We start from the raw sequence: 25,406 nt of genomic DNA, 5'->3' as shown, positions 1-25,406 counted from the left end.
CACAGAATACAAAGTGTACAGTGCTCACTTTATATTTGTTTTTATTATAAATATTTGCACTGTAAAAATAAAAGAAATTATTTTTCAATTCACTTAATACAAGTACTGTAGTGCAATCTCTTTATGTTGAAAGTTGAACTTACAAATATAGAGTTATGTACAAAAAATAACTGCATTCAAAAATAAAACAATGTAAAATTTCAGAGCCTAGAAGTCCACTCAGTCCTACTTCTTCTTCAGTTGCTCAAACAAGTTTGCTTACATTTGCAGGAGATAATGCTGCTCGCTTCTTGTTTACAATGTCACCTGAAAGTGAGAACAGGCATTCACATGGCACTGTTGTAGCCAGCATCTCAAGGTATTTACATGCCAGATGTGCTAAAGGTTCATATGTCCCTTCATGCTTCAACCAGCATTCCAGAGGACATGCATCCATGCTGATGATGGGTTCCGCTTGATGACGATCCAAAGCAGTGTACACTGATGCATCTTCATTTTCATCATCTGAGTGAGATGTCACCAGCAGAAGGTTGATTTTCTTTTTTGATGGTTTGGATTCTGTAGTTTCCGCATCAGAGTGTTGCTCTTTCAAGTCTTCTGAAAGCATGCTCCACATCCCGTTCCTCTCAGATTTTGGAAGGCACTTCAGATTCTTAAATCTTGGTTGTAGTTCTGAAGCTATCTTTAGATATCTCACATTGGTACCTTCTTTGTGTTTTGTCAAATTTGCAGTGGAAATGTTCCGGCAGATGTTGGTTTGTTTTAAGGTCATCAGCCGAGACTGCTATAACATGAAATATATGGCAGGATGCAGTAAAACACAGAGGAGGAGACGTACAATTCTCCCCCAAGGAATTCAGTCACAAATTTAATTAACACTTTTTTTTTAACGAGCGTCATCAGCATGGAAGCATGTCCCCTGGAATGGTGGCCAAAGGATGAAGGGCCATACAAAGGTTTAGCATATCTGGCATGTAAATACCTTGCAGTGCTTGCTACAAAAGTTCGATGCGAGCGTCTATTCTCACTTTCTGGTGACATTGTAAATAAGAAGCAGGCAGCATTATCTCCCGTAAATTTAAACAAATTTGTTTGTCTTAGCGATTGGCTGCACAAGAAGTAGGACTGAGTGGACTTGTAGGCTCTGAAGTTTTAGATTTTGTTTTTGAGTGCAGTTATGTAACAAAAAATGTATATTTGTAAGTTTAACTTTCATGATAAAGATAATGCACTACAGTACTTGTATTAGCTGAATTGAAAAATATTGTTTTCTACAATGAAAATATTTGTAATAAAAAATAAATATAAAGTGAGCACTGTACACTTTTTGTATTCAGTGTTGTAATTGAAATCAATATATTTGAAAATGTAGAAAAACATCTAAAATGTTTAATAAATTTCAATTGGTATTCTATTGTTTAACAGTGCGATTAAAACTGCGATTAATGGCGATTAATTTTTTTAATCGCTATTACTTTTTTGAGTTAATCGTGAGTTAACTGCGATTAATCTACAGCCCTAGTAATTATACTAACAGTGTTTCCTCCTTTCATCTATGTATGAAATAACTGCATTCTTCTTAGTCTTCATAATTATTTTGAATAGATAAAATACACTAGGTGAACATCCAAAGTGAGAGTAGTGGATGCATATACAACTGTTAACAATGCCTTACGGATAAAAGTTATATTGTTAAAATGCAAAATCGCAGAAATGCAACAGTTAAGATAATATAAGATGTGTAATTCATCTACATTACACATGCTGTGTTTTACAATGTGAATGTTATGGTACAAAGAGAAATATATTCAGCATATCTAAAAAGAAAAAAGTAATGACTCAGCTTTAATGTATTCATAATTTATTTCTTGCATGAAATTTACAAGCTGGGGCAGAGTGTGCGTGTGTCTAGCTGGAGCTTACAAGCTACATATACTTCATGCAACTATCTGGCTTGCTGAATTCACATTCTCTTACAGTCTTGCTGTGATTGTAAGCACTTTGAATCAACAAAACTAATGGCATGCACACATTTGCTTAAATGCACCTCAGTACAATTGAAGAAATATTCTTTAGTACACACTCAAATGGCTGTATCCAGAGCTGGTTGAAAATTTTTAACCAAACTTTTTTCTGTTGAAAAATGTCACTTTGACAGAAAATTCATTGGGGGCGGTTTCCGAGATCCAGGAAATTGGGACGTGGGGGATGGAGCCGGGGATTGGAGGGAGACTAAGACTGAGAGGTTTGACCAACCAGGACACCCCCACCAAAGAATTACTAATAGCTTGGTGGATAGGGCACTCATGTAGTATTGTGGGGATCAGAGGTTCAAGTCTCTGCTCTACCTTATTCAGAGCAGTGAGTTGAATGTGGGTCTCCTACATCCTATGCAAGTCTCTGGCCAATGAATACTTAATTATTTATACAAAGTGGAACAGCTCCAGCAGGAGATACTGACAGAGAGACTGACTGTATGGCCTGGTGTTTAGTGTTGCTATTATAATCTTAACCAATAAATTTTCTGACTTTTTTGGTTCTGTTTTTGTTTGTTTGTTTTGTGAGGGTGAGTGATTGAAAATGAGACCTTTTGAAAAATGTTTAATGAAAATTTTCAAAAAGATCTCATTTTCATTTCTCATTAGAATGAAACAGTTTTCAAAAATGTAAATGTTTTTGCAGAATGGTATTGTTTTCCAGCCAGCCCATGTCGTATCAAAACTATATATTTTTTTCAAACAAAAAAAAAACCGAATACAATTGTGCAAGTTTCCCTCTGGTGCTCAAGAGTGATCGGACACTCTGCTGTAATATCTTATATATGTATGAGAGAGAAAGAGAGAAAGATGGTAACTGGGCAGTACTGTTAGCAGATAACTAGGAATAACTAATTACTCACGACTTTTTACCCTCCCTTAGGCTTTGTTGGCTTCGGAACCGAAGAAGAGTAAAACAAACTTACTGAAAATGACAATGAATGAGTTAATATCTTTGGCTGTACCTGTGAATGAATCACTCAACATAATCCCTCAGGTGAGAAGTAAAACACATAATGATGTTAGGAAATAAAGTTCCCAAAACAGTCCTTTGTCAACCAGTTAAAACAAGTCATGTGTTTTTTAAAAGTAGATGTAATTCATTTTTTTTGATCCACAAACATGCTAAAGTTTAGTTTCTTGAAGCATTCAGAGGTTGTGGAGTTATTGGACTCTTCATGCAAATTAATGAGACATGTTCTGATCAAAAATACTAAACATTCTGTATTGACCCCTTCATGTGGTGAAAGTATGCAATTCCATTTTATTAGAATTTGCATAATCAGATTATTGCCCTGTAATTTTTCTGAACAAATGATGAGTAAATTTTAGTATTAAGCAAACTCCCATTTGGAGTAAATAAACAATAGTTTGTGTTCAATACATAGTATGGAACAGTAATGAGAACACACACTGAAAAATGACTATTATGCATACTTAACAACTCTTCATATGTAAATATGTGATCATTAACTTTTATTTGTAAATCTTAAAAACTAATTGGTCCAATTTAACGTCTAACATCTTTATGTTTCAACATTAAAGTAGCAGTACTTTAAAAACTTGATAGCTGAGCATGGTTTGTAGTTAGCTAACTTCAGTGTCTGTAGTATTTAGTTACTATGCCAGCTTGTCAGCTTGTGCAAATTTATATAGCTCCATCAAAGTCAACTTCAGTGATTACCATCAGCTGAAGATCTAGCCCAGTATGTGTAGGGAAGTACAAGAAAATACTACGTATGTTGAGATAGCCCATGTATTAATCTTAGCTTAAAATTGTCACTTTTTCATAAACATCTGTTCCAGGTGGAGTGTTTTGTGTGTGTTTTTTGTCTAATTTTTGAGGCCACATCTACACTATACATTTTATGTTGACTCAAGGTACTTGGCATACAGCTGCCGTGGTTAGTACATTGCTTGTATGCATGCATACTTGGCTCCTTGTGTTGGTGGTGTACATACTCATCAGGAGTGCTTGTATCAATGCAGAGAGTAGTGCACCAAGGTAGGTATCCAACCATGCAACTTACCACCATTCAGCACATTGGCTTTTGGGACGTTTTGGCATTGCATGATGAGGCCAAAATGAATCGGGCAGAGATGACTGGGTGTATGGGGTGAATTTCCCAGTATGAAACTGTCTCTGTCCCATAATATTATCTATATCCCATAATTTTCTCACTTTTTTTTTTCAAAATCCCTCAAACTCACGTGGCCTTCCTCTTTGTCTAACATCTCCGAGAGACGCATGGTGGCTGCATACCTCTGTACTATTGTCATGAGTGTTGCTAGCACAGGGTGCACTGTCCTGGGGTATTTGCAGAGCCGTAAGGGGCATGGTCATTCCTTGGAGGACTGAGGAACATAGTGAGAACCAATTCAAGGATTTTGGTGGCGTTCATGGAACAGCTGCAGATGGTGGAGCACTGCTTCTGGGTCTGAGAAACAAGCACTGACTGGTGGGATTGCATCGTTATGTGAGTATGGGATCATAAGAAGTAACTGCAGAACTTTGGGATGCGCAAGGTCACATTCCTGGACCTGTGTGCTGAGCGTGCCCCAGCCCTCTAGCACAGTGATGCCAAAATGAGAGTTGAACTGACAGCGAAGAAGCGAGTAGTGATTGCACTGTGGAAACTTGCGATGCCAGATTGCTACTGTTCAGCTGGGAATCAATTTGAAGTCTTCCACAGGGGATGTTGCGATGCAAGTGTGCATGGCCATTAATCACCTCGTGCTGTGCAGGACTGTGACTCGCAGCAACGTGCAGGACATAGTGGATGGATTTGCAGCAGTGGGGTTTCTGAACTGTGGTGGAGTGATAGACAGCACGTATATCCCTATTTTAGTACCAAATCACCTTGCCACAGAGTACATTGACAGAATGCCTACTTTTCTATGGTTATGCAACCGTTGGTGGATCACTGGGGATGCTTCACTAACAGCAGTATGGGCTGGTCAGCAAAGGTGCATAATGCTTGTATCTTCAAGAACTTTCTCTCCCATCAGGAGGATTAGCATTGGGGATGTTGGAAAGCCAATAGTGATCCTGGGCTACCCAGCCTACTGCTTGCTCCCCTGGTTCATGAAGCTGTACGCCAGCCATCTCAACAGCACCAAGGAACAGCTCAACAAGCTGCTCAGCAGGTGCAGTGTAACAGCTGAATGTGGTTTTGGTCATTTGAAGGGATGCTGGCATTGTTTACTCATGAGGTTGGACCTTAATAAGAAAAATATCCCAATTGTTATAGCTGCCTGCTGTGTCTTGCATAACGTCTGTGAAGCAAAGGGCGCAAAATTTCCACAAGGGTGGAAGACGGAGGTGAGGAGGCTGTCTGCTGAGTTTGAACAGACAGATGAAAGGGCTATTAGAAGGGTGCAATGCAGAGCTATATGATTCAGGGAGGCTTTGAAAAACCATTTTCACAGTGAGCCAGAGTAGTATGTGGTAGTGTTTTAGTGTGGTCTGTCTGGCCCTGCTCTTTTGTGGTCTGGTAGGAATTGTGTGGTCAATGCTGTACACATAGGTCAGTGCACCTATTAATGTTGTTTGTGAATGATTCTGTGAGTTGTGTAATGCATCTGATGAAGTGAGCTGTAGCTCACGAAAGCTTATGCTTAAATAAATTTGTTAGTCTAAGGTGCCACAAGTCCTCCTCTTTCTTTCAATGAGTTGTGTGACACTGTAATTGGTTGCTTTCAGAGCTGCAGAGTGCTCAGCAGCATGTGCTGTGAGCTAATAAATATGAATTATTTTCCAAATAGACTTTTATTCTGTAAAAATCAGTGAAAAACCAAATGCAGTTTTACAACAAATACCTTTAAAAACATAATAAATTAAGAGAACAGAACAGAACTTATGAAGGGGAAGGATCATTCATGTCCATTTAAACTACACATACTCCAGCTGTGGCTTTCACAGCTCAGTGTATGTGAAGATGTTTTGTTCAATATCTTCATAAATGATCTGGAGGATGGTGTGGATTGCACTCTCAGCAAATTTGCGGATGATACTAAACTGGGAGGAGTGGTAGATACGCTGGAGGGGAGGGATAGGATACAGAAGGACCTAGACAAATTGGAGGATTGGGCCAAAAGAAATCTAATGAGGTTCAATAAGGATAAGTGCAGGGTCCTGCACTTAGGATGGAAGAATCCAATGCACCGCTACAGACTAGGGACCGAATGGCTCGGCAGCAGTTCTGCGGAAAAGGACCTAGGGGTGACAGTGGACGAGAAGCTGGATATGAGTCAGCAGTGTGCCCTTGTTGCCAAGAAGGCCAATGGCATTTTGGGATGTATAAGTAGGGGCATAGCGAGCAGATCGAGGGACGTGATCGTTCCCCTCTATTCGACACTGGTGAGGCCTCATCTGGAGTACTGTGTCCAGTTTTGGGCCCCACACTACAGGAAGGATGTGGATAAATTGGAAAGAGTACAGCGAAGGGCAACAAAAATGATTAGGGGTCTAGAGCACATGACTTATGAGGAGAGGCTGAGGGAGCTGGGATTGTTTAGTCTGCAGAAGAGAAGAATGAGGGGGGATTTGATAGCTGCTTTCAACTACCTGAAAGGGGGTTTCAAAGAGGATGGCTCTAGACTGTTCTCAATGGTAGCAGATGACAGAACGAGGAGTAATGGTCTCAAGTTGCAATGGGGGAGGTTTAGATTGGATATTAGGAAAAACTTTTTCACTAAGAGGGTGGTGAAACACTGGAATGCGTTACCTAGGGAGGTGGTAGAATCTCCTTCCTTAGAGGTTTTTAAGGTCAGGCTTGACAAAGCCCTGGCTAGGATGATTTAACTGGGACTTGGTCCTGCTTTGAGCAGGGGGTTGGACTAGATGACCTTCTGGGGTCCCTTCCAACCCTGATATTCTATGATTCTATTCTATGTGACTTTTTTAATGTCTCCCAGGATGGAGTGGTAGGGGTAGTGTAGCAACCTCTGATGCCAGGTGGAATGTTGTGAGGAGGGTGAGGGTTTAGGGACGTCCTAATGTTGAGTTCTCAGTGGGTTTCAAAGGAATGCGAGCCTGGGAGCTGCTGCAGAGTCTGCCTGAGAAGCCCCATTATGTCCTGGTGGATCTCCTTCTCCTTTTCCTGTTGGGACTCGTGGGTCTTTCTTCTCTCCATTCTTTCCTTCTCCATGGTATCTGTAATGTTCCTTCTCCAGGCCCCCATATTCATGGTCTGATACAGCACTGGTTTACAGGATCTCATTGAACGTATCATCCCGAGTGCTCTTTCTCCACATCTGGCTCAGGCATTCTGTGAGTGTGGAGTGGGAGACCCTGAAGGCTGCAATGGCAGCAGCTGAAAATAAAATGCACAGAGGTACCATTGTCAGTACATTCACACAGAAAGCAAAACTTGAGGTGCTGAACTCATTCCCCTGGCTCCTCTAAAGTTTTAAGAACAGCATTCTCTCTTCTTCTTGGGATTGCTTGTGCATGGTGCCAGTCACAGTGCCAGCCATGGTGAGCATAGGTTGCTGGGGGTTGGTGTTGCATGATTCTAGTAGTATAGGACAGTGGCAGTGAATACTGGCACCGTTTTCCACAGGTGCTGGTGACTTTAGCTTTTATCTCACTGCTGAGTATAACAAAGGCAGAGAGAGAGCACAGCTGCTTTGGGTGTCCTTAAATTGCCTGGGCCCATATGCTGCTAGCTTATGTACTGGAATGGTGCCTGCTAAAGTTATCACTGAGTGGAGTGGGAAAGCATTCTACCACGGAGGAAAAAATAGGGCAGCCCTCGCTAGAAACCTTCGGCAGAGGATTGCAGAGTACCTCCATGAAAGTTTCATTGAGATCTCTCAAGAGGATTCCAGGGACATTCCTGTGTGTGTATATATATCTATATATATATATATATTTAAAAAAAAAGCTCAGTATTGCTCCCCCTGCCTGACTCTCTAGGCGAATGAAAAGCAGATAGCAACTCTACTACCCTTGGTTGTACCACTACCTCTTCTAGCATGAGTAAATTAAATTAATGAAAAACCAAAAGATGTGTCTTGCTACTCTGGGAGCGCCATCTCTGTAAGTGAAAATGTATCTGCACACTTACTCAAGGTTCCTTCCCCTCATTGGACTCGCCTGTGCTCGACTGGTGGGACCGGGTGGACTGCAGTGGAGTCAAAAACAGGCTCACTGTGCAGCTCGAGCCCCTTGGTCACCTGTCCCCCATACTCCTCTTTGCTGTACATGGCAGGGGTCTGTGACTCGGCCTCCTCAGAGGTATACATGATGCTGTGGGTGGTGGTGGTGTCTTTGCTGAGTATGGCATGTAGCTTTTTGTAAAAGTGGCAGGTCTGCAGCTTGGCACTGGATTGATTGTTGGCTTCCCTGCACCCTTCTGGTATGTCTGCCACAGCTCCTTGGCTTTCATGAAGCATTGGTGCTGGTCCCTGTCAAATCCCTTCTCCTGCGTCCCATGAGCAATCTGTAGATGTTGACGTTTCTCTGGCTGCTTTGGAGATGAGCGCTTCTTCCCACAGGCCAGGAGATCCAATATCTCCTGTCTGCACCAAGCAGGAGTGTGTCTGGAGCATGTAGCTGACATGGTCAGCTGGGCAGTTATACACAATAATGGAGAGCTGCTATGTGTGCTTGCCATGCCAGGCAATCAGGAAAATGAATTTAAAAAATTCTTGAGGCTTTGAAGGGATGTGGAGGCGGGGGGAGGCTTCCACTCTCTCTGACCTCTTGGCAGTAGTTCAGAATGCCTGACCAGAGTGGTCAGTCTGGGGCATTGTGGGACAGTTGCTGGAGGACAGTTAGGGTTAACATAAGTACCTCAGCATCTGCATTTGCACTGCAGTACAAAGTACATCAACTCTGACTCTACACTGCTTGGGGAGATGGTGTTACTAAGTTGGCATAACGAGGCGCTTACATCTGTGGGAGACAAATTTGAGTGTAGACACATGCACAATTAAGTCGACATAAGGTGCCTAACTTTGTAGTGTAGACCAGGCCTGAATCAAAAAGTATCTGTTTTTTTTCCCTTCTTGGTTGACAAATTTCACCATCATGTACCTGAAGCTCAGAAAAGGATGATCAAATTGACTTTACTCCCAAGATTCAGATAATCCTGAGAAATTTTGAAAATTTGTCTCCTTATGAGGAGAAAAAGTGCAACTTTTATGGCTTGATTTTACTTGTAATACAGAAGGTTCAGCATTATTTGTCCAGGATAGATTGCTAAGCATTACAACTTTACTAGCTGTATTAAAGAATTTGACACTCATTTCGTCATATGTTTGCTGCTGTTAAAAATATAAATACATTTATATCCTTTAGTTTCTTTCATCCAGGAATCTCCATGTTTCATAAATGTGGTAGTAGCTAGAAAAGTGAATCATTTCTTCATTTTTTTTTTTTACTATGACTGCTTTTCAAAGCACTTTGCATAGTGCCTTTGTATTGCTTTGATTGTTAATAGTGATATGTTGAATGGAATTTAAAGTGGAAATTAAGTGGCATAAATGAGTAAATGCATGTATTTGTTCATCTCCATGGCTATGGTTAAAGTATGTAATTTGAGGACTTTTCCAATAAAGTAGCATATATTACAAAACAAATAATGATTTTTTCCCCCAGGTTCATTCTCTCAATATCCTGAGGGCCTTGTTTAGGGATACTCGCTTTGGTGAAAACATCATACCTTACATAGCAGATGGAATACAAGCAGCAATTCTAGGTTTTACATCCCCTGTCTGGGCAGTAAGTTAATCCTTAATATGTTGTATTAGATTGGAGAAGCATGTGGTGATGGTGCTTATCAAAGCATTTGTATGTTTGTTTGTCAATAATTATGCCACAGCTGATGGAATTTTTGTGAACTGAATGTTCATATGTATTACAGAATGTGAGCTATCATGGCACAATACTGGAGACAAATCACAGGAAAGCTGCAGTGTGGGTCTCAGTATTGTTATATCAATGTATTTTTTGTGTTGGTTTGATGTAATGCAGAATGTACTTCTTTCTAATGTCAAGAGTGATAAAAGTAAATTATCTTACAAATTAAAAAAAAATCTGATTGGCTGATAGTGAATCAGTGGTCATGTTAGTAAGACTCAACTAACTTTTTTTTCTAATCATTGGATTGGGTCTCAGTGCAAGATGGTTATCAGTATGTTATTTTTAAGGTCCAATATCTCATGACCTGCCATGGCTAAAAATAAATGCTTTAGACTACTGGAAACCTGGGCTTACGTTTGTTCCTTGCCCTTAATATAGCCCAAGGATATGTCTGAACTTTGTAGTAGTTCCCAGACTGATCATTCGGAAAGCCTCACTTTATTACTAGTACTTTCATCTGATTGATTGATGATGAATTTATGATGTTCTTTGCAGGTAAGGGAGATGAGCTCTGGACTGTGGGTCTCAGTGTTTTGTGATTTATGAAGCTGTGATTTTCATTGAACTGTTATGTGCTAGTTGAATTTGATTTGGTTTCTGCTGAGTGTTTCACTGGTCTTCGGTTCCCTGAGATCCACTATTGCTTCCTCTGACTCCTGGCCATCAACTCTGGTACTATTATTGTTAGGTACCATCAATGTTGCACTTTGCAGTGGGAAGGTACTCACCATCCTTAGACATGCAGAGATCCACTCCCAAGATCCACTTTCTTAATCCCATGATAAATAGAGTCAATATTCCTTTTTAGATAATGTGACTGAGAAAGGGTACCTTAGTGTGTTGGTAATAATTATCTGAGAAACTCTTAAATTAGTTATTATAGAAAACATACACACAGTTTTTGGCTAACATATAATTGTTCTTTGTTTAGATACCATGGTGCATTGTAAATACCATGGTAAATGTTTTTATACTTGTTGCACTGCATAACAAAGCGGTCTGTTAAAATTTAGATATAAGTATATGTTGGGGAAACTAAATGGGAGAAAGTAGAAAAATGTAAAAAAAATCAGAAAATTCAGATGTAAGTTGAAACTCCTGAGTCTGCAGTGCCATCATTTCTATGCTTCCATAGCTGTAATCATTGCAGAGTGGAATATAGTTTTATATGGCTATTGATCCCTACCTGCTCCATGAGGCAGATGATGACCTCTTTTTCAGGGAGGGCTGGGAAAAGGCAGAACTTGTGAGGCTAAGCATATGGCTCCTAAAACAGGGCGCAGGCATTGACCTGCAGAGGGGAAGGCAGAAGAACCCGGCAAGTGCTGAAGAGAAAATTCCTGTGTAAGGACAAAGAAATGAGAATTTGCCTACTTTAGACTCTCCAATTGCCTGCTGTGTTAGCATGTATCCTTTGTCTGGTGCCAACCATTGAAAATTCATTCCAGAAAAAAACAAAACACTATAGTCTAGGCCCTTACAGTGGCACTAGCAAAACTGAAGAATAGCAGTGGGGAAGAACCCATTTTGGATAACATTCATAAGCATGTTGTGGAGTGAGAGTTCATACTTCCGGGAGCTGTTTGTGAGATGGTCCCTGGGCTAAAGAAGTTGGAGCCACTGGTAAATGCTCTTTTCCTTGTTTTAAAGATAGGGAAACGGGGCAAAGGTTAGTGATTTACTCAAGGTTACACAGGAAGTTTGTGGCAGTCAGGGATGGATACCAGATTGCTTGCTTCCGAACCCTGATCTTTTAACCATTAAGCCACACAATCTCCTCCATTAAACTATTTTAGGGCACTGAAATTCATTAAACTATTTGTCTGCTCTACTCAGATGTTAAGGATTGTATAGCGAAGTACTTACACCTTCCTGTGCCTTTAAGAAGGATGCTAGATTAAGGTCTGTTTGTCTGGTCTGGCATGTAAAATGTTCTGTTGCTGTTTTAAAAAAATCTAAATTAAATTACAACTAAATTTGAAATCCAGTTTACAGTGCGGTTTGAAAGCTGCTTAATATCTATTCCACGTTTCTTTATACATTAGGTGAGAAATTCCTCCACTCTTCTGTTTAGTACCCTGATTACAAGAATTTTTGGAGTTAAAAGAGGGAAGGATGAAAATTCCAAAAAAAATAGGTAAGCTCCATCTGATGCTAACTTTACTTTTGCAAAGCATTGCCTCAGCAAAAGAATAATTTGAAAATGTTGCATGCTTTTATGGAGTTATATGAAGAATAATGTTATGAAAACATCTCAATTCGTTTAAACTGTGTTGCCAAGATTAAGCTCTTGAGTCAAAAATATCTCCTGTAACACAGTAAACATTAATTTAAATTTAAAGTGTAATTTTACACAAAGGGCCTGATCCTGAAAGATGCTGAGCATCTACAGCTCCCAAAAACTTCAATGGGAATTACAGTGGTCAGCACATCTTGGGATCAGACCCCAAAATGATCCTCCAGAAGTTGAGTAACAGGTCCATGATTTTCAGAGCATCAGGACTCCCAGGGAATTGCAATGTATTCATTTTTGAAATGTCTGCTATTTTTACTATACAGCGACTCATCTTGCTGGTCTTAGCAAACAATTTTATTTTTGTGTATAATATAATTAACATTGGATGTTCTGGCTCTAGTGGTGGCTCATAGGGAGTTCTGAAATATTTACTGATTGCAGACAGATGTATTGCTGTTGTTGACACTTCTTACTACTCTGTAATTGCAGGAATTCCATGACAAATAGATGAAACATCATAATTACTACCCAAAAATTAGAGCAGTACCATACCCCCAAATTAGTTACTATGATTGTATTAATGTTGGAGGGTGAAAGGAGAGGCAACTTTGAAATACAGCTGGGAAAGAGGAGATCATGTGTTCAAATCTCACCTTTGCCGAATGTGACTTAATTGGTATCACAGAGACTTTATGGAGTAGGTCTCGTGATTGGAATTTAGGTATGAGGGATATAGTTTGTTCAAGAAGTACAGGCAGAATAAAAGACGAGGAGGTATAAACTATAGATATGCTTGTTCTGATGTCTGAAAAGAGGAGAGATACAGACCAGTTGAAAGTCTCTGGGTAAATATAAAAGGGATTAAAAAGGGAGGGGTGATTTCATTGTTGGAGGTCTACTATCGACCACCAAATCAAGAAGAGGAGGTGGATGAGGCATTTCTAGAACAAATAACAGCAATATCCAAGACACAAAATCTGGTAGTAATGGGGGACTTTAAATACCCAGACAGCTGTTGCAAAAGTAATACAGCCAAACCCAGAATTTTCCGTAAGTTCTTGGAGTGTATTGGGGAGAACTTTTTGTTTCAGAAAATGGAAACATGGTTATTGGCCTAATGATTTGGGGAGGGAAGCAGTAGGTGTGAGAGATCTAGATTTTTAGTTAGGCTTTTGACAAGTCTTACAGGATATTCTCATAAACAAACTAGGGAACTACTGTCTAAATGAAATTACTATAAGGTGGGTGCACATTTGGTTGAAAGACTGTTCTACAGTAGTTATCAGTGATGTGCTATCAAACTGGGAGGATGCATCTAGTGGGATCCTGTAGGGGTCAGTCCTGGCTCTGGTACTATTCAATACTTCTATTAATGACTTGGATAGTAGAGTGGACAGTATGCTTATAAAATTTGCAGGTGACATGAAGCAGGGAGAGGTTGCAAGCACTTTGGAGGACAGGATTAGAATTCAAAGGACCTTGAAAAATTGGAGAATTTGTCTGAATTCAACAAGATGAAATTAAATAAAGACAAGTGCAAATTTTCACCTATCAAGGAAAAATCAAATTCACTATTATAAAATAGGGAATAACAGATTACGTGGTAGTACTACTGAAAAGAATTTGGGAGTTATAGTGCATCACAAATTGAATATGAGTCAACAATGTGATGCAGTTGCAAAAAAGGCTAATGTTCTGATTTGTATGTAAGACATGGGAGGCAATTGTCCTGTTCTGCTCTGCACTAATGAAGCCTCAGCTGGAATACTCATTCTGGGCACCACACTTTTTAGGAAAGATGTGGACAGATTTTCTTTATAAAAACAAGTGGTTTATTTAATTCACACAAAGAGAACATCCTGCCACACATACTTATTTCGTATTTGTAAATTATAGGGCACACCAAAATATAGGTGTTTCATATTCAGTTTGTCATTTTCCCCTTCTCCCCTGCCTAACAGTGTGAACCTATCCATTGAGGTACAAACCCTGTTTAAAAGACTAGGAAATAAATATAAAAAACTTTATTTAGTGATAGCTAAGACTACATCAGTATAGACCCTATCTATGCAACACCTGAAAAGCATGGAAGTAACAAGTTAAGGGAAAAGTCTCCTGCATTTCTAGCCTTTTTCACATTGCCTACAATGCTATCGATGACGCTTTAATGCTCCATAAAGTTTTCACTTCCTCATCTGACTGATACCAAAAGGCAATATGTACCTCAGCTTCTTCATACTCATATTCTAATGCAAAACCTTAACTGAGACCTCAGCAATATTAAGGCAGCCTAGCTCCCCAGATGTATGGAATCAATATGTGATAGATGTTCTGATCTGTTACAAGAGGGTCTGAGGTCTGTTCAGGTTTTGCAACAGAGTGCAGCTTTCATGAAGTTGCATGTCTGTATCTGTTGGAGGTAGTTTACACAGGCAACCTTAATTCTGTCATTTCCCTACTTTTGAGTGCTTGACACTACAACCTCAGTGTTCTTTTAATGTAGGGTTTTTAAAATATATATGTTAAATGGAGGTTGTCAACTTAAATTGTACTTCTCTCTGAAACTTCTTTGTTCACTGTTAAAGTAACACCCAGTGATTACTATAACTGAAAGATTAGAATAGAAAATATTTTTTTCTGTCTTTTTGGATTGTTTACTTTGTGCATTAGATAGGACTTCGAGTGTAGTCAGTTTTATTGTTTCTTCTTCGAGTGCTTATTCATGTCGATTTCAATTTTATGTGCATGCGAATGTGCACAGTAGCTGGAAGATTTTTCCCTTAGCAGCAGCCGTAGGGTCAGCCTGGGCACCCCCTGGAGTCACACCTTCCTGACTCCCAATATAGTGCCCTGCCGACCCGCCACCCCCTCTGTTCCATTTTACCTCCAGTGACAGTAGCTGGAACTTCCCTGGCTCTTGCTCCGGTAAGTGGCTTAGCAGCTCGACTCTCATTGTATTCTTCTTGTTTAGTCAGTTAGTATAGTTTGTTACCTAGTTAATTAGTCGTAAGTTCTGTTGCGGGGTTTTTCCCCCCTCCCCACTCCTTGCTGCCCCCAAGGCATGCTGTGATCCCCAGGTTTCAAGACCTGCTAGGACTGCGTGAAATGCATCCAAAGAGTGACCCCCACACCTCTTGGTTGTGGTGTCTAGGTGAAGGTCACCCAAAAGACCGCTGTAAAATATGTCAGGAATTCCAACCAAGAACCCTGAAAGAGAGAGAGCAGCGGCTTAAAATCCTCCTCATGGAGGCAGCTCTTTGACCACAGTCAGATCCCAGTGCCGGGGACTGTACCACCAGCACATTGTCTTCGATGCGGAGTGTGTCGGTGCCCTCTTGGAGGGACTGGGTGCCGAAGAAAGACTCTCCCAAGGAGCCTCGGCACTGTCATGGAGCGTCCCGAGGACACTCCAGCCTTCGGCACTGGTCCCAGTCGTTAGTGAAGAAGAAGAGGTTCAAAAGGGGTCGATCCCCAATACCTAGACCCAGAGACCAGCCATCAGTGGCACCACAATCGGGCCTCAGCTTTGAGATGCAAGGAGTGACCACGTCGACTCTTGCCCAGGGGAGACAGTCAAGTCCAGGCCAATCGCGTTCACTGAACCCCTCTGAGAACTTACTGCTTCCATCCACTCCTGAAGTGTTTGGGGCAGCGCAGGACCTGCTCAGACTCGCATCTTTGTTCTCGTCCCCCAGGCACCGCAGGCTCCATCCCGTCCTGTGTAGTCTAAGGGAAAGCTGGCTATAGTGTTGTACCGCTCCCTGTCACTTCGGCAACCACAGATTCCGGTGCCTCCATCCAGGGAGTGAAATTGGTTCCCGGACTCCTGATGCTCCACATCAAGAGATGCAGCGCCGCGTTGGTCCTCCTATTCCGAGGCTTCCGAGTCGGTATCGGATTCATACAGGTCCGACTATAGGAGGAGCAGAAGGTCATCCTCCAGGCACCATAGGAGGTCCCCACTGTGGCAGTCGGCCCCTCAGTGGCAGAACCCAGCTCAGTGGCCCTTCTGGACTCCATCGGCTTTCAACCAAGCCCAGGGTCCAAGCCAAGGCTCTCACTTGGGTGCCGCTTCAGTCATGTCCACTACCTTTGTCCCACCACGTCCAGCGGCTGAGCAGCTACCTGCGGCATTGATGTTGGCATCTGTGTCAACATTGCCGACATCGACATCAATGGTGGTGCGCCTCTTGGCAATGCCTTCAGCACCAAAGATGCCTGTGACTCAGGTCACGATGCTGACAGTGCCCTCAGCACCGGCTACGGCACCGGCTTCTGCTACAGCACCGGCACTGATGGCGTCATCACCACTGCCTGCAAACACACCACATAACAGCGCCTCTAGCACCGACGTGGGGGGCGACGTCGACACCTGTGCTGGCACTCTTCTTGGTACCAAGACCGGACCAGCCCATCACTTTCCCCACCGACTCGCGTGATCCTTCTGGCGGAGATGGAAGGGAACAACCACCTCCCTTAGTGGTCTCCTCCTTATCTTCCCCAGATGAGGTGCTCGCAGGCGCTACCATTGCCCCGGAAGACTCCAAGGTGTTGCAGTAGTTGCTGTACCAGGTCACACACAGTCTGGGCATTAACACAGAAGAAGTTACGGATGATGCAGACCCTATGGTAGACATCCTGGCCCCTTCGGGTCCTTCCCGTATTGCCTTGCCACTAATTAAAACCATCATGGATATGACCAGGACCCTGTGGCAGACCTCAGCCTCCCTTCTGCCTACCACCAAGTGCAATAAACGGTGGTACTTTGTGCCCTCCAAGGGCTATGAACATTTATATACCCACCCACAACCTGACTCTCTGGTGGTGAACACTGCAAATCAGAGAGAGAGGCAGGATTTCCAAGGCCCTTCCCCCAAGAATAGGGATGTGAAAAAGCTTGACCTATTCGGGTGGAAGATCTATTCCATGGGGGGGACTACAACTCGGCATCTCCAACCAACAGGCTATTGTCAGCAGGTACGCCTACAATATGTGCTCGGCGATGGCTAAGTTTACGGAGTTGCTCCCCTCAGACTGCAGGGCCGAGTTCTTGGCTTTGGTCGAGCAGGGGAGGTTGTTCTCCAGGGCATCTCTGCAAGCAGCACTTGATTCAGCAGACACTGCTACTAGAGTCATGACCACGGGTGTAGTCATGAGAAGGGGCTCATGGCTCCAGGGATCGGGTCTCCCCTTTGATACAGGACCTGCCTTTTGAGGGTGAGACTCTATTTTCTGAGAAAACAAACAAAAGGCTAAATAGCCTGAAGGACTCCAGAGCCACCCTCAGGTCCCTGGGCCTCTATTCACCCTCCAATCAGCGGAGACACTTCTGCCCACAGCCTACCCAGAGGTTCGGTCAGCAGAACCTCTAAGATGGCTTCAGAAGACCGTAACAGAAGTTGCAGGGGAAGGCTGTGTCAACCTTCTGGTCAGAGCTCGGGACAACCAAAGCAGTCTTCAGGCCCCAAGCCTGCCTTTTGAAGGTACAGTTGAGGACTGTGTACCACACCTGGCAATGGATCCTTACCTTCTCGTCCTGATTATCCCCTTTCTACTGTGCATGGTCCCGTATCACCTCGGACCGATGGTACTCCGCACGGTAGACGGGATACACCATCCAATTCTGTGCCTTCCTGCCCTTCCACCCCCCTTCCTTGTCCCTCTTCAGGATGCTTCTCATGAGCAGCTCCTTATTGAGAAAGTGCAGTTGCTCCTATCTTTAGGGGCAGTGGAGGAGGTTCCTTGGGAGCACAGGAGCAAGGGTTTTTATTCCTGGTATTTCCTAATACCGAAAGCCAAAGGCGGCCTCAGGTCCATCCTGGACCTGCGGGAACTCAACAGTTTATAAAGAAACTCAAGTTCCTCCATGATCTCTCTGACCTCCATCATTCCCTCATTGGATCCAGCAAACTGGTATGCCGCCCTTGACTTGAAGGATGCATACTTTCATATCGCAATCAGTCAGCCTAACAGGAAGTACCTCAGGTTCGTGACACCCACTACCAATTCACAGTCCTCCCATTCGACCTGTCAGCAGCACCTTGGGTTTTCACCAAGTGCATGGCAGTTGTCGCTGCGTTTCTGCACAGGCAACAGGTTCAGGTGTTTCCTTACCTCGATGACTGTCCAATCAAGGGCCGCTCCAAGACCCAAGTGGAGGTTCAGGTCAAGTTTATCAGAGCCACCTTTGTCAACCTGGGTCTCTTTTTAAATGAAGCAAAGTCCACTCTGTCCCCCGTCCAGAGGATAGAGTTTATAGGGGCAGTATTGGACTCGAACCAGGCCAGGGCATACCTACCGCAAGCGAGGTTTCAGGCCCCAACCGATACCATTTGAGGCCTCAGACAGTTTTCCACCACCACAGCAAGAAACTGCCTGAAGCTTTTGGAACACATGGCGGCTTGTACCTACGTGGTGCAGCATGCCAGGCTCAGGCTACAACCTCTTCAGTCGTGGCCGGCGTCAGTGTAGTGCCTGGCCAGAGACTGCCTGGACAGGATAGTAATCCTACCTCACCCAGTTCTGGACTCCCTCTTGTGGTGGCTCGACTCTCAGGAGGTATACTCAGGAGTCCCTTCACCAGTCCACGGCTGTCCATGTCTCTAGTGACAGATGCATCAGACGTTGGCTGGGGAGCACATCTAGGAGACCGCAGGACTCAAGGTCTTTGGTCTCAGGCGGATCTGGCCATCCACATCAATGTCAGAGAGCTGAGAGCTGTGCACCTGGCGTGCCAGGCCTTCCAGGCATACTTAACAGGACAATGTGTATCAGTCATGACAGACAATACCACTGCAATGTTCTATATCAACAAACGGGGGTGCATGCTCCTCTCCCCTGTGCCAGGAAGCCCTCATACTGTGGGACTTCTGTGTATAACATTCAATACACCTGCAAGGGTCGTACTTCCCCAGGATACAGAACGAGCTAGCGGACCACTTCAGCAGGTCGTTTCATGGCCACGAGTGGTCCCTTTGCCCAGACGTTGTGATTTCAATCTTCCAGAGGTGGGGCTTTCTCCAGATAAACCTATTCACCATGCAACACAACAGGAAGTGCCAGCAGTTCTGCTCCTTCCAGAATCGCAGCCTGGGCTCCAGAGCAAATGCATTCCTCCTCCACTGGGGAGGTTGTCTTCTATATGCCTTTCCACCCATACAGCTCATTCACAAGGTGCTCCTCAAGATCTGGAGGGAACGAGCTCAGATTATATTGATAGCTCCAACATGGCCCTGACAGCACTGCTACACATCTCTCCTAGACATTTCTGTGGAAGCCCCAATCATGCTGCCGTTCTTCCTGGATCTTCTGATGCAAGATAATGGTTGTCTGCAACACCGAACCTCATGTCGCTTCCCCTCATGGCGTGGAAGCTCCATGGTTGAAACCAATGGAGCTTTCCTGTTCAGAAAAGGTTAGACAAGTCCTCCTTGGCAGTAGAAAACTCTCCATGAGAGCCACTTACGTTGCCAAGTGGAAGAGATTTTCAATCTTGTTGGCGCAGTGCCATTCATCCCCAACTCTGGCCCCAGTGCCGCTTATTCTGGACTACCTCCTCCATCTGAAGCAGCAGAGGCTTTCATTGTCATTGATAAGGGTGCACGTAGCCGCCATCTCCATCTTTCACCGGGGCAAGGAGGGCTGCTTGGTGTTTGCTACCCCTATGGTAAGCTGGTTTTTAAAAGGGCTCGACAGTCTATATCCTCACGTCCAACAGCCTGTCACAGCCTTGGACCTCAACCCAGTCCTTTGTAAACTAATGGGACCGCCCTTTGAGCCTTGGGCAACGTGCTCCCTCCTCTCTCTCTGTCTCTTACAAGGTGGCGTTCCTGGTGGTGATAACCTTGGCCAGGAGGGTGTCTGAACTCGGGACCCTAACCTCAGAGCCCTCTTATACTGTGTTCTATAAGGACAAGGTGCAGCCTAGAGCTCACCCTGCTTTCCTTCCGAAGGTTGTATCACAATTTCACATGAACCAGGACATCTTTCTCTCGGTATTCTATCCTAAGCTGCATTCCAGCGGCAGGGAGCAGAGACTCCACTCTCTGGATGTCCTCAGAGCACTAGCTTTTTACATGGAGAGAATGAAGCCGTTCAGAAAATTGCTCCAGTTGTTCGTGGCAGTGGTGGACAGAATGAAAGGTCTGCCTGTGTCGTCACAACACATTTTGTCATGGATCACATCCTGCATCTGCGAGTGCTACAACCTGACAGAGGTTCCCGCGCCCCCGATCACTGCATACTCCATCAGGATGCAGGCTTAGTCAATAGCGTTCCTGGCACAGGTCCCCACTCGGGAAATCTGCAGAGCAATGATTTGGTCCTCTATCTGCACTTTCACCACTCACAATGCGATTACTCAGAAGGCCTTTGGATGAGCAGTGCTCCAATCAGTGGACGACTCTGACCCCAACTCCTGAACTTGGGCTTGTGAGTTACCCGATTGGAATCGACATAAATAAGCACGTGAAGAAGAAAGAGCTGTTAGTCACCTTCTTGTAACTGGTTGTTCTTCGAGATGTGGTGTTCATGTCCATTCCAATACCCACCCTCCTTCCCCTCTGTCGGAGTAGCCGGCAAGAAGAAACTGAGGGGGTGTCGGGTTGACAGGGCACAGTATTCAGCACCATGAAGACGCGACTCCAGGGGGGTGCCCAGGCTGACCCTATGGCTGCTGCTCAGGGAAAAATCTTCCAACTACTATGCACGTCTGCGCGCACACCTGATTGGAATGGTCATGAACAACACATCTCGAAGAAGAAGAGTTACAAGAAGGTTAGTAACTGTTCTTTCCCTTGTATAGTCAGTGAGCTAATATCACACAAACAGGGTGAGACAGAAAAAAGTTTTTTAATAGAAGAGGAAAATGAGTGTAGAACTATGAAAATTGACAGGTCCTCAAGAAGGTGTGTGACCTGAAACTGCTTTCAGCTTTTTTTTTCTCCTTAAGTTGACTTGTTTTTAACTTCATGGCAATTAGTTTATAGGAAAATGGTTTATTTTGCTAGCTAAGTTCTAATGTTTGTCATATACAGCAATGAATGAAGCTAAATTCACTTAATGTTTAGAACGATTTTTTTTCAGCAATTGCATCACTTTTGTAATAAGTGCCACTTGGTGTCGCTATTGTTGCATATCTTTTTCATACAATATTCACTGTATAACTGCAGTTACACAGTAACATTAGGTTGACACAGGCAATTCTCCTGTCCTTCCATATATTTTTCCAGTATGTTTGCTGTTTTACTGGAACAAAATCCTTATATTAAAGCCTAATAATGTTTAGTTTAAATTTTTGGCAGTTTGTCATTTAAAACTTTAAAATTTCAATGTCATAAGTTAGGCACTAAATTAAAATTAGCCTGGTTTTCAGAGGTACTGAGCACCTGAAGTCCCATGACTTAATTGGGAACTGTGTGTGTTTAGTACTTCTGAAAATCAGGTGACTTCTTTAGGTGCCTAAATATGGATTTAGTGGCCTATATTGAGGTGCCTATGTATTACATTTGTGATCACAGTACACACAGTGGTAAAACAAGATAACTGTATAGTTAGCAGGAAATGCTCTTAATTTTTTGGTAACTCCAATGGAATTAATAGTGGTAACACAATGATGCTGCATTGTTGCTGGATAACTATGCCAATTTAATAAACTAAAAACCCTTTGTTAAAAAATCCCACTGACAAAATAATCTTGTATTGTGTTTTTTGCAGTATGCACACTAAAATACATCACAAATGCATTTTCAGAAATAATATTTGTTAGAATATTAATATTAGAATAATATTAATAGAAATATTAGAAATTTAACCTGGAACAAGAATGTCAGGTTATTTAAGTAACATTGAAATATTAGCTTATTTTCACTTTGCTTCTGTTACAAGTTTAATATAGGAGCACTGTGTGTATTCAAAATTACCTGACCTTCTCACTGTCAAATCTGAGACAGGGCCTTGTGTACTGCAGTTTTATTGCAGTATTATTACTTATTCTGCTATCTGTATCAGGAAGACCAGGGACTTGAATCTGGGGGGTTTACCCCCTCCCAGGGAGTACCCTGATCTTTGAGCTATTGACTATTCTGGATTGGTTGGTCTCTCTCTCTTGACCAAAAATTCCATCTGTGAAAAAAATTTCTGTTTAGACAAATAGGCATTTTACAAACACACAAATAGCCAGCCTGAGTTGAAAAATTCCTGACCAGCTCTCCTCTATATCTGCCCCCTTCTCCACTTCTGTCTCCCTTACCCCTTCCCTTCAGTGCCCCTTCTCCCTTTATTTTCTTTCCATTTAGCTTATGCCTATCTAACTAAACTCACCTCTCCTTCTTCCCTCCCCCGAGAAAAAATTGAGGAACGAATGTAACATTTGATGCCATTCCATTGTTCGCTCTGCTTGTGTTCTATCCCTACTCCTACCCTTTGTCTGTCTTCTCTGTTTAGCTTGTAAGCTCTTCAGGTCAGGGAGAGTTCTACTCTGTGTTTATACAGTGCCTGGTAAAACGGGGCCCTGTTCTTGGTTGGTCCTTAGGTACTAATCTAATAAACATGATGAATGATAATATGTGTATTGGACAGCATGCACACAGGGTTTATTCGTATTAGCATAAGTAAAGAAAGGAAATTGATGACCTGAAAAATTAACGGTTGAAAAAGTAGAATATGGCTGGTTCATTCTTGCTAATAAATGTTTACGATGGTGTATGAAAGAGGGGGTTGTACAGCCTGAAGTTGTAGTTTCTCCTTCCAGAGTTGTGATGAAAGGAAATCTTCTCTAGCTGCTTCTTATATTAAGAAAGAAATGAATATCAAAATTCAAACACTCCTGATGTGCTTTAGGGAGAGTAGTTTTGGGGATCTGGAATGGTTTGAATTCTAAATAATTTAACTCGAGCTATAATATTAAGATTAAAATCACATAAAAATTCTGTTAACTAAAATGAAGCCTTAAGTAAATGTTTTCATATACTTGAATTGGGAATATATGTCTGTAAACATTAGCATATTGGGGAAGAAGTAGATTTGGGACAAAATTTGAGTGACATATTTGGGGCAAAATTTGGTCAACATGAGAAAGAAGTGCTGTAGTGGTGGAGGATGGCAGAGGAGTTTCTGAAGCAGAGTGGATAGTTGCTAAGTTATTCAGGTTGTGTACGGCAGAGTACTGTGCAGTGTATGGGAAGGCTGGCTGTGCACTAAGGACAGCTGACCACTCCCTGTTGGAGCCTTGCTGGGTGTGTGTGTTTGACTGCCCACGCAGTCTCAAAGGACTGCTAGGCAGCATCCTCCCTCTCATGCGGGAGAGACTCCCTGCATTCAACCCTTACACCATGGACCCACACAAGAGAAGCAAGAGGTTTACTGTTCACAATTAATTAAATGACCGAGTTTTTCCCTTATGCAATCAAAATACAGTTCAAATTTGCTGATTCCACAAATTTTCAAGCACTCTGGCGGAACATGCATTTTTGTTATTAATTTCTGCATAAGTATGAATTCCTTTTTTTCCTTTCAGTATTGCTACAGATTACAATATACCTTAAGCAAATGTTTGCTCTTGTGGTGTTTAGGATTAAGATTTCATTATGTGAAAGGAGAAGATGGCTTGAAGTGAAGAGATTCTAAAAATATAGTGCAATATACATTGTGAAACTGAATGCAGATCTTTGCATAAAAGTCAGAATAACTTAATTACTGCAGTCTGCTGGAGCAAAATAAAATTAACAATGAAATTTGAATTAAAGTCCTCATCGTGTAAGCGCTTCTTCTTCCTGCCCAAATGAGAAACAATATAAAAGATCAGACCTAAAGATATATAAATCCAATATAAAGTATTTTCACCTAAATTCTAGCATATATCTATTTCAAAGACCTGGGAAACTTCCATTATTTGGCTCATATCCAGTGCCCATGGAAATCATTGGGAAGACTGCCACTTACTTCAGAGAGTGCTGGGTTAGGTCCTTTTTCTAATTAAACACATATTTGTTTTTAAAAAGTGTAAAATCCTGGCCCCTGGTCTGCACCTAAAATTCAGGTTGACCTAGCTACATCATTCAGGGCTGTGAAAAATTTCATGCTATGCAATGTCGTTAGGTCAGCCTAACCCCCAAAGTAGATGCAGCTACATTGACAGAAGAATTCTTCCATTTACCTAGAAAGAAAATGAATACTTGTGGCACCTTAGAGATTAACAAATTTATTTGAGCATAAGCTTTCATGAGCTACAGCTTACTTCATCTGTAGCTCACGAAAGCTTATACTCAAATAAATTTGTTAGTCTCTAAGGTGCCACAAGTACTCCTTTTCTTTTTGCGAGTACAGTCTAACACGGCTGCTACTCTGAAACCTCCATTTACCTAGCTGTCCCCTCTTGAGGGGGTGTATTTGTTACAGAGATGGAAAAACCCCTTCTATCACACTGCAGTGGTATAGCTGTGCTGATATAGTGCTTGTAATGTAGACATTCCCTTTTTTTCCCCAGGTTGGAACAGTCTGAAACTTTCTTTGAAGCAGTGCCCTTAGGCCTGGGGTGAGGATTTGTGCGAGTAAAGAGTGATCATTTTCTCAGATTAGCAACTGAGGTATTAATGGGCTCTAAAGAGAGTTCTGCCAGAGACTCTGAAGGAAGAATGATGTCCTCAAGGGTGCAGACTGGGTGAGAGAGTAAGGGCTAGTCTACAGTGGCAACACTAAAGTGCTGACGCGGCAGCACTTTAACATGCCTTGTGTGGTCATGGTACAGCACTGGGAGAGAGCTCTCCCTGCGCTCTAAAAAAAACCCACCTCAACAAGGGGCGCAGCTCCCAGTCCTGGGGCACTGTTTACCCTGGTGCTTTAAAGCTCTGCAACTGGCTGCACTTGGGTGTATTTATTTACAACCCTAAGAAAGAAAGTTGCAGTGCTCTTAATTGCCAGTGTAGACAAACCCTAAGGAAATCTCCCTGAACTTCCCCACAGAGATGAAGAGGAGGATATTTCCATGAAGAAAAGCAGGGTCAACCCACAACATTTTGGCACCTGAGGCGGGGAGCTCAAATGACGCCCCAATGCCCCCTCGCTTGGACCAAAATTTTGGAAGGTCTCAATTATGCCTTCTTTCTGTTCTTCTCCTCTCATGGTACTGCTCTGCTACCTACCCCAATAAAGAAGAACTAGCAACTTAAAATGCCTTGTTCAAAATTTAAGTAACGCTTAACTTTCAAATGCCTGAACAGCAAATGTAACTTTTCTTGTCTGCATAGTAAACACTGGCACTTTTATC

The 25,406-nt window shown here is 42.6% G+C and overlaps 1 protein-coding gene across 12 annotated transcripts in view; it reads left to right on the top strand.

Moving 5' to 3' along the window:
• THADA (THADA armadillo repeat containing) overlaps positions 1-25,406 on the top strand; it is a 315,416-nt gene that overhangs the window by 63,361 nt on the left and 226,649 nt on the right. For all 12 annotated transcript variants that reach the window (XM_038394629.2, XM_043511866.1, XM_038394628.2 and 9 more), the window contains exons 24-26: positions 2,920-3,033; positions 9,643-9,765; positions 11,952-12,043. In XM_038394629.2, the coding sequence (XP_038250557.1) occupies positions 2,920-3,033; positions 9,643-9,765; positions 11,952-12,043 (329 nt within the window). The remainder of the gene's footprint in view (positions 1-2,919; positions 3,034-9,642; positions 9,766-11,951; positions 12,044-25,406) is intronic.

The sequence above is a fragment of the Dermochelys coriacea genome, chromosome 3 (genome assembly GCF_009764565.3).
Source record: "Dermochelys coriacea isolate rDerCor1 chromosome 3, rDerCor1.pri.v4, whole genome shotgun sequence".
Taxonomy (NCBI): Eukaryota; Metazoa; Chordata; order Testudines; family Dermochelyidae; genus Dermochelys; species Dermochelys coriacea.
The sequence above is the reverse complement of the archived record's forward strand: the minus strand, read 5'-3'. Positions and strand labels throughout refer to the sequence as shown.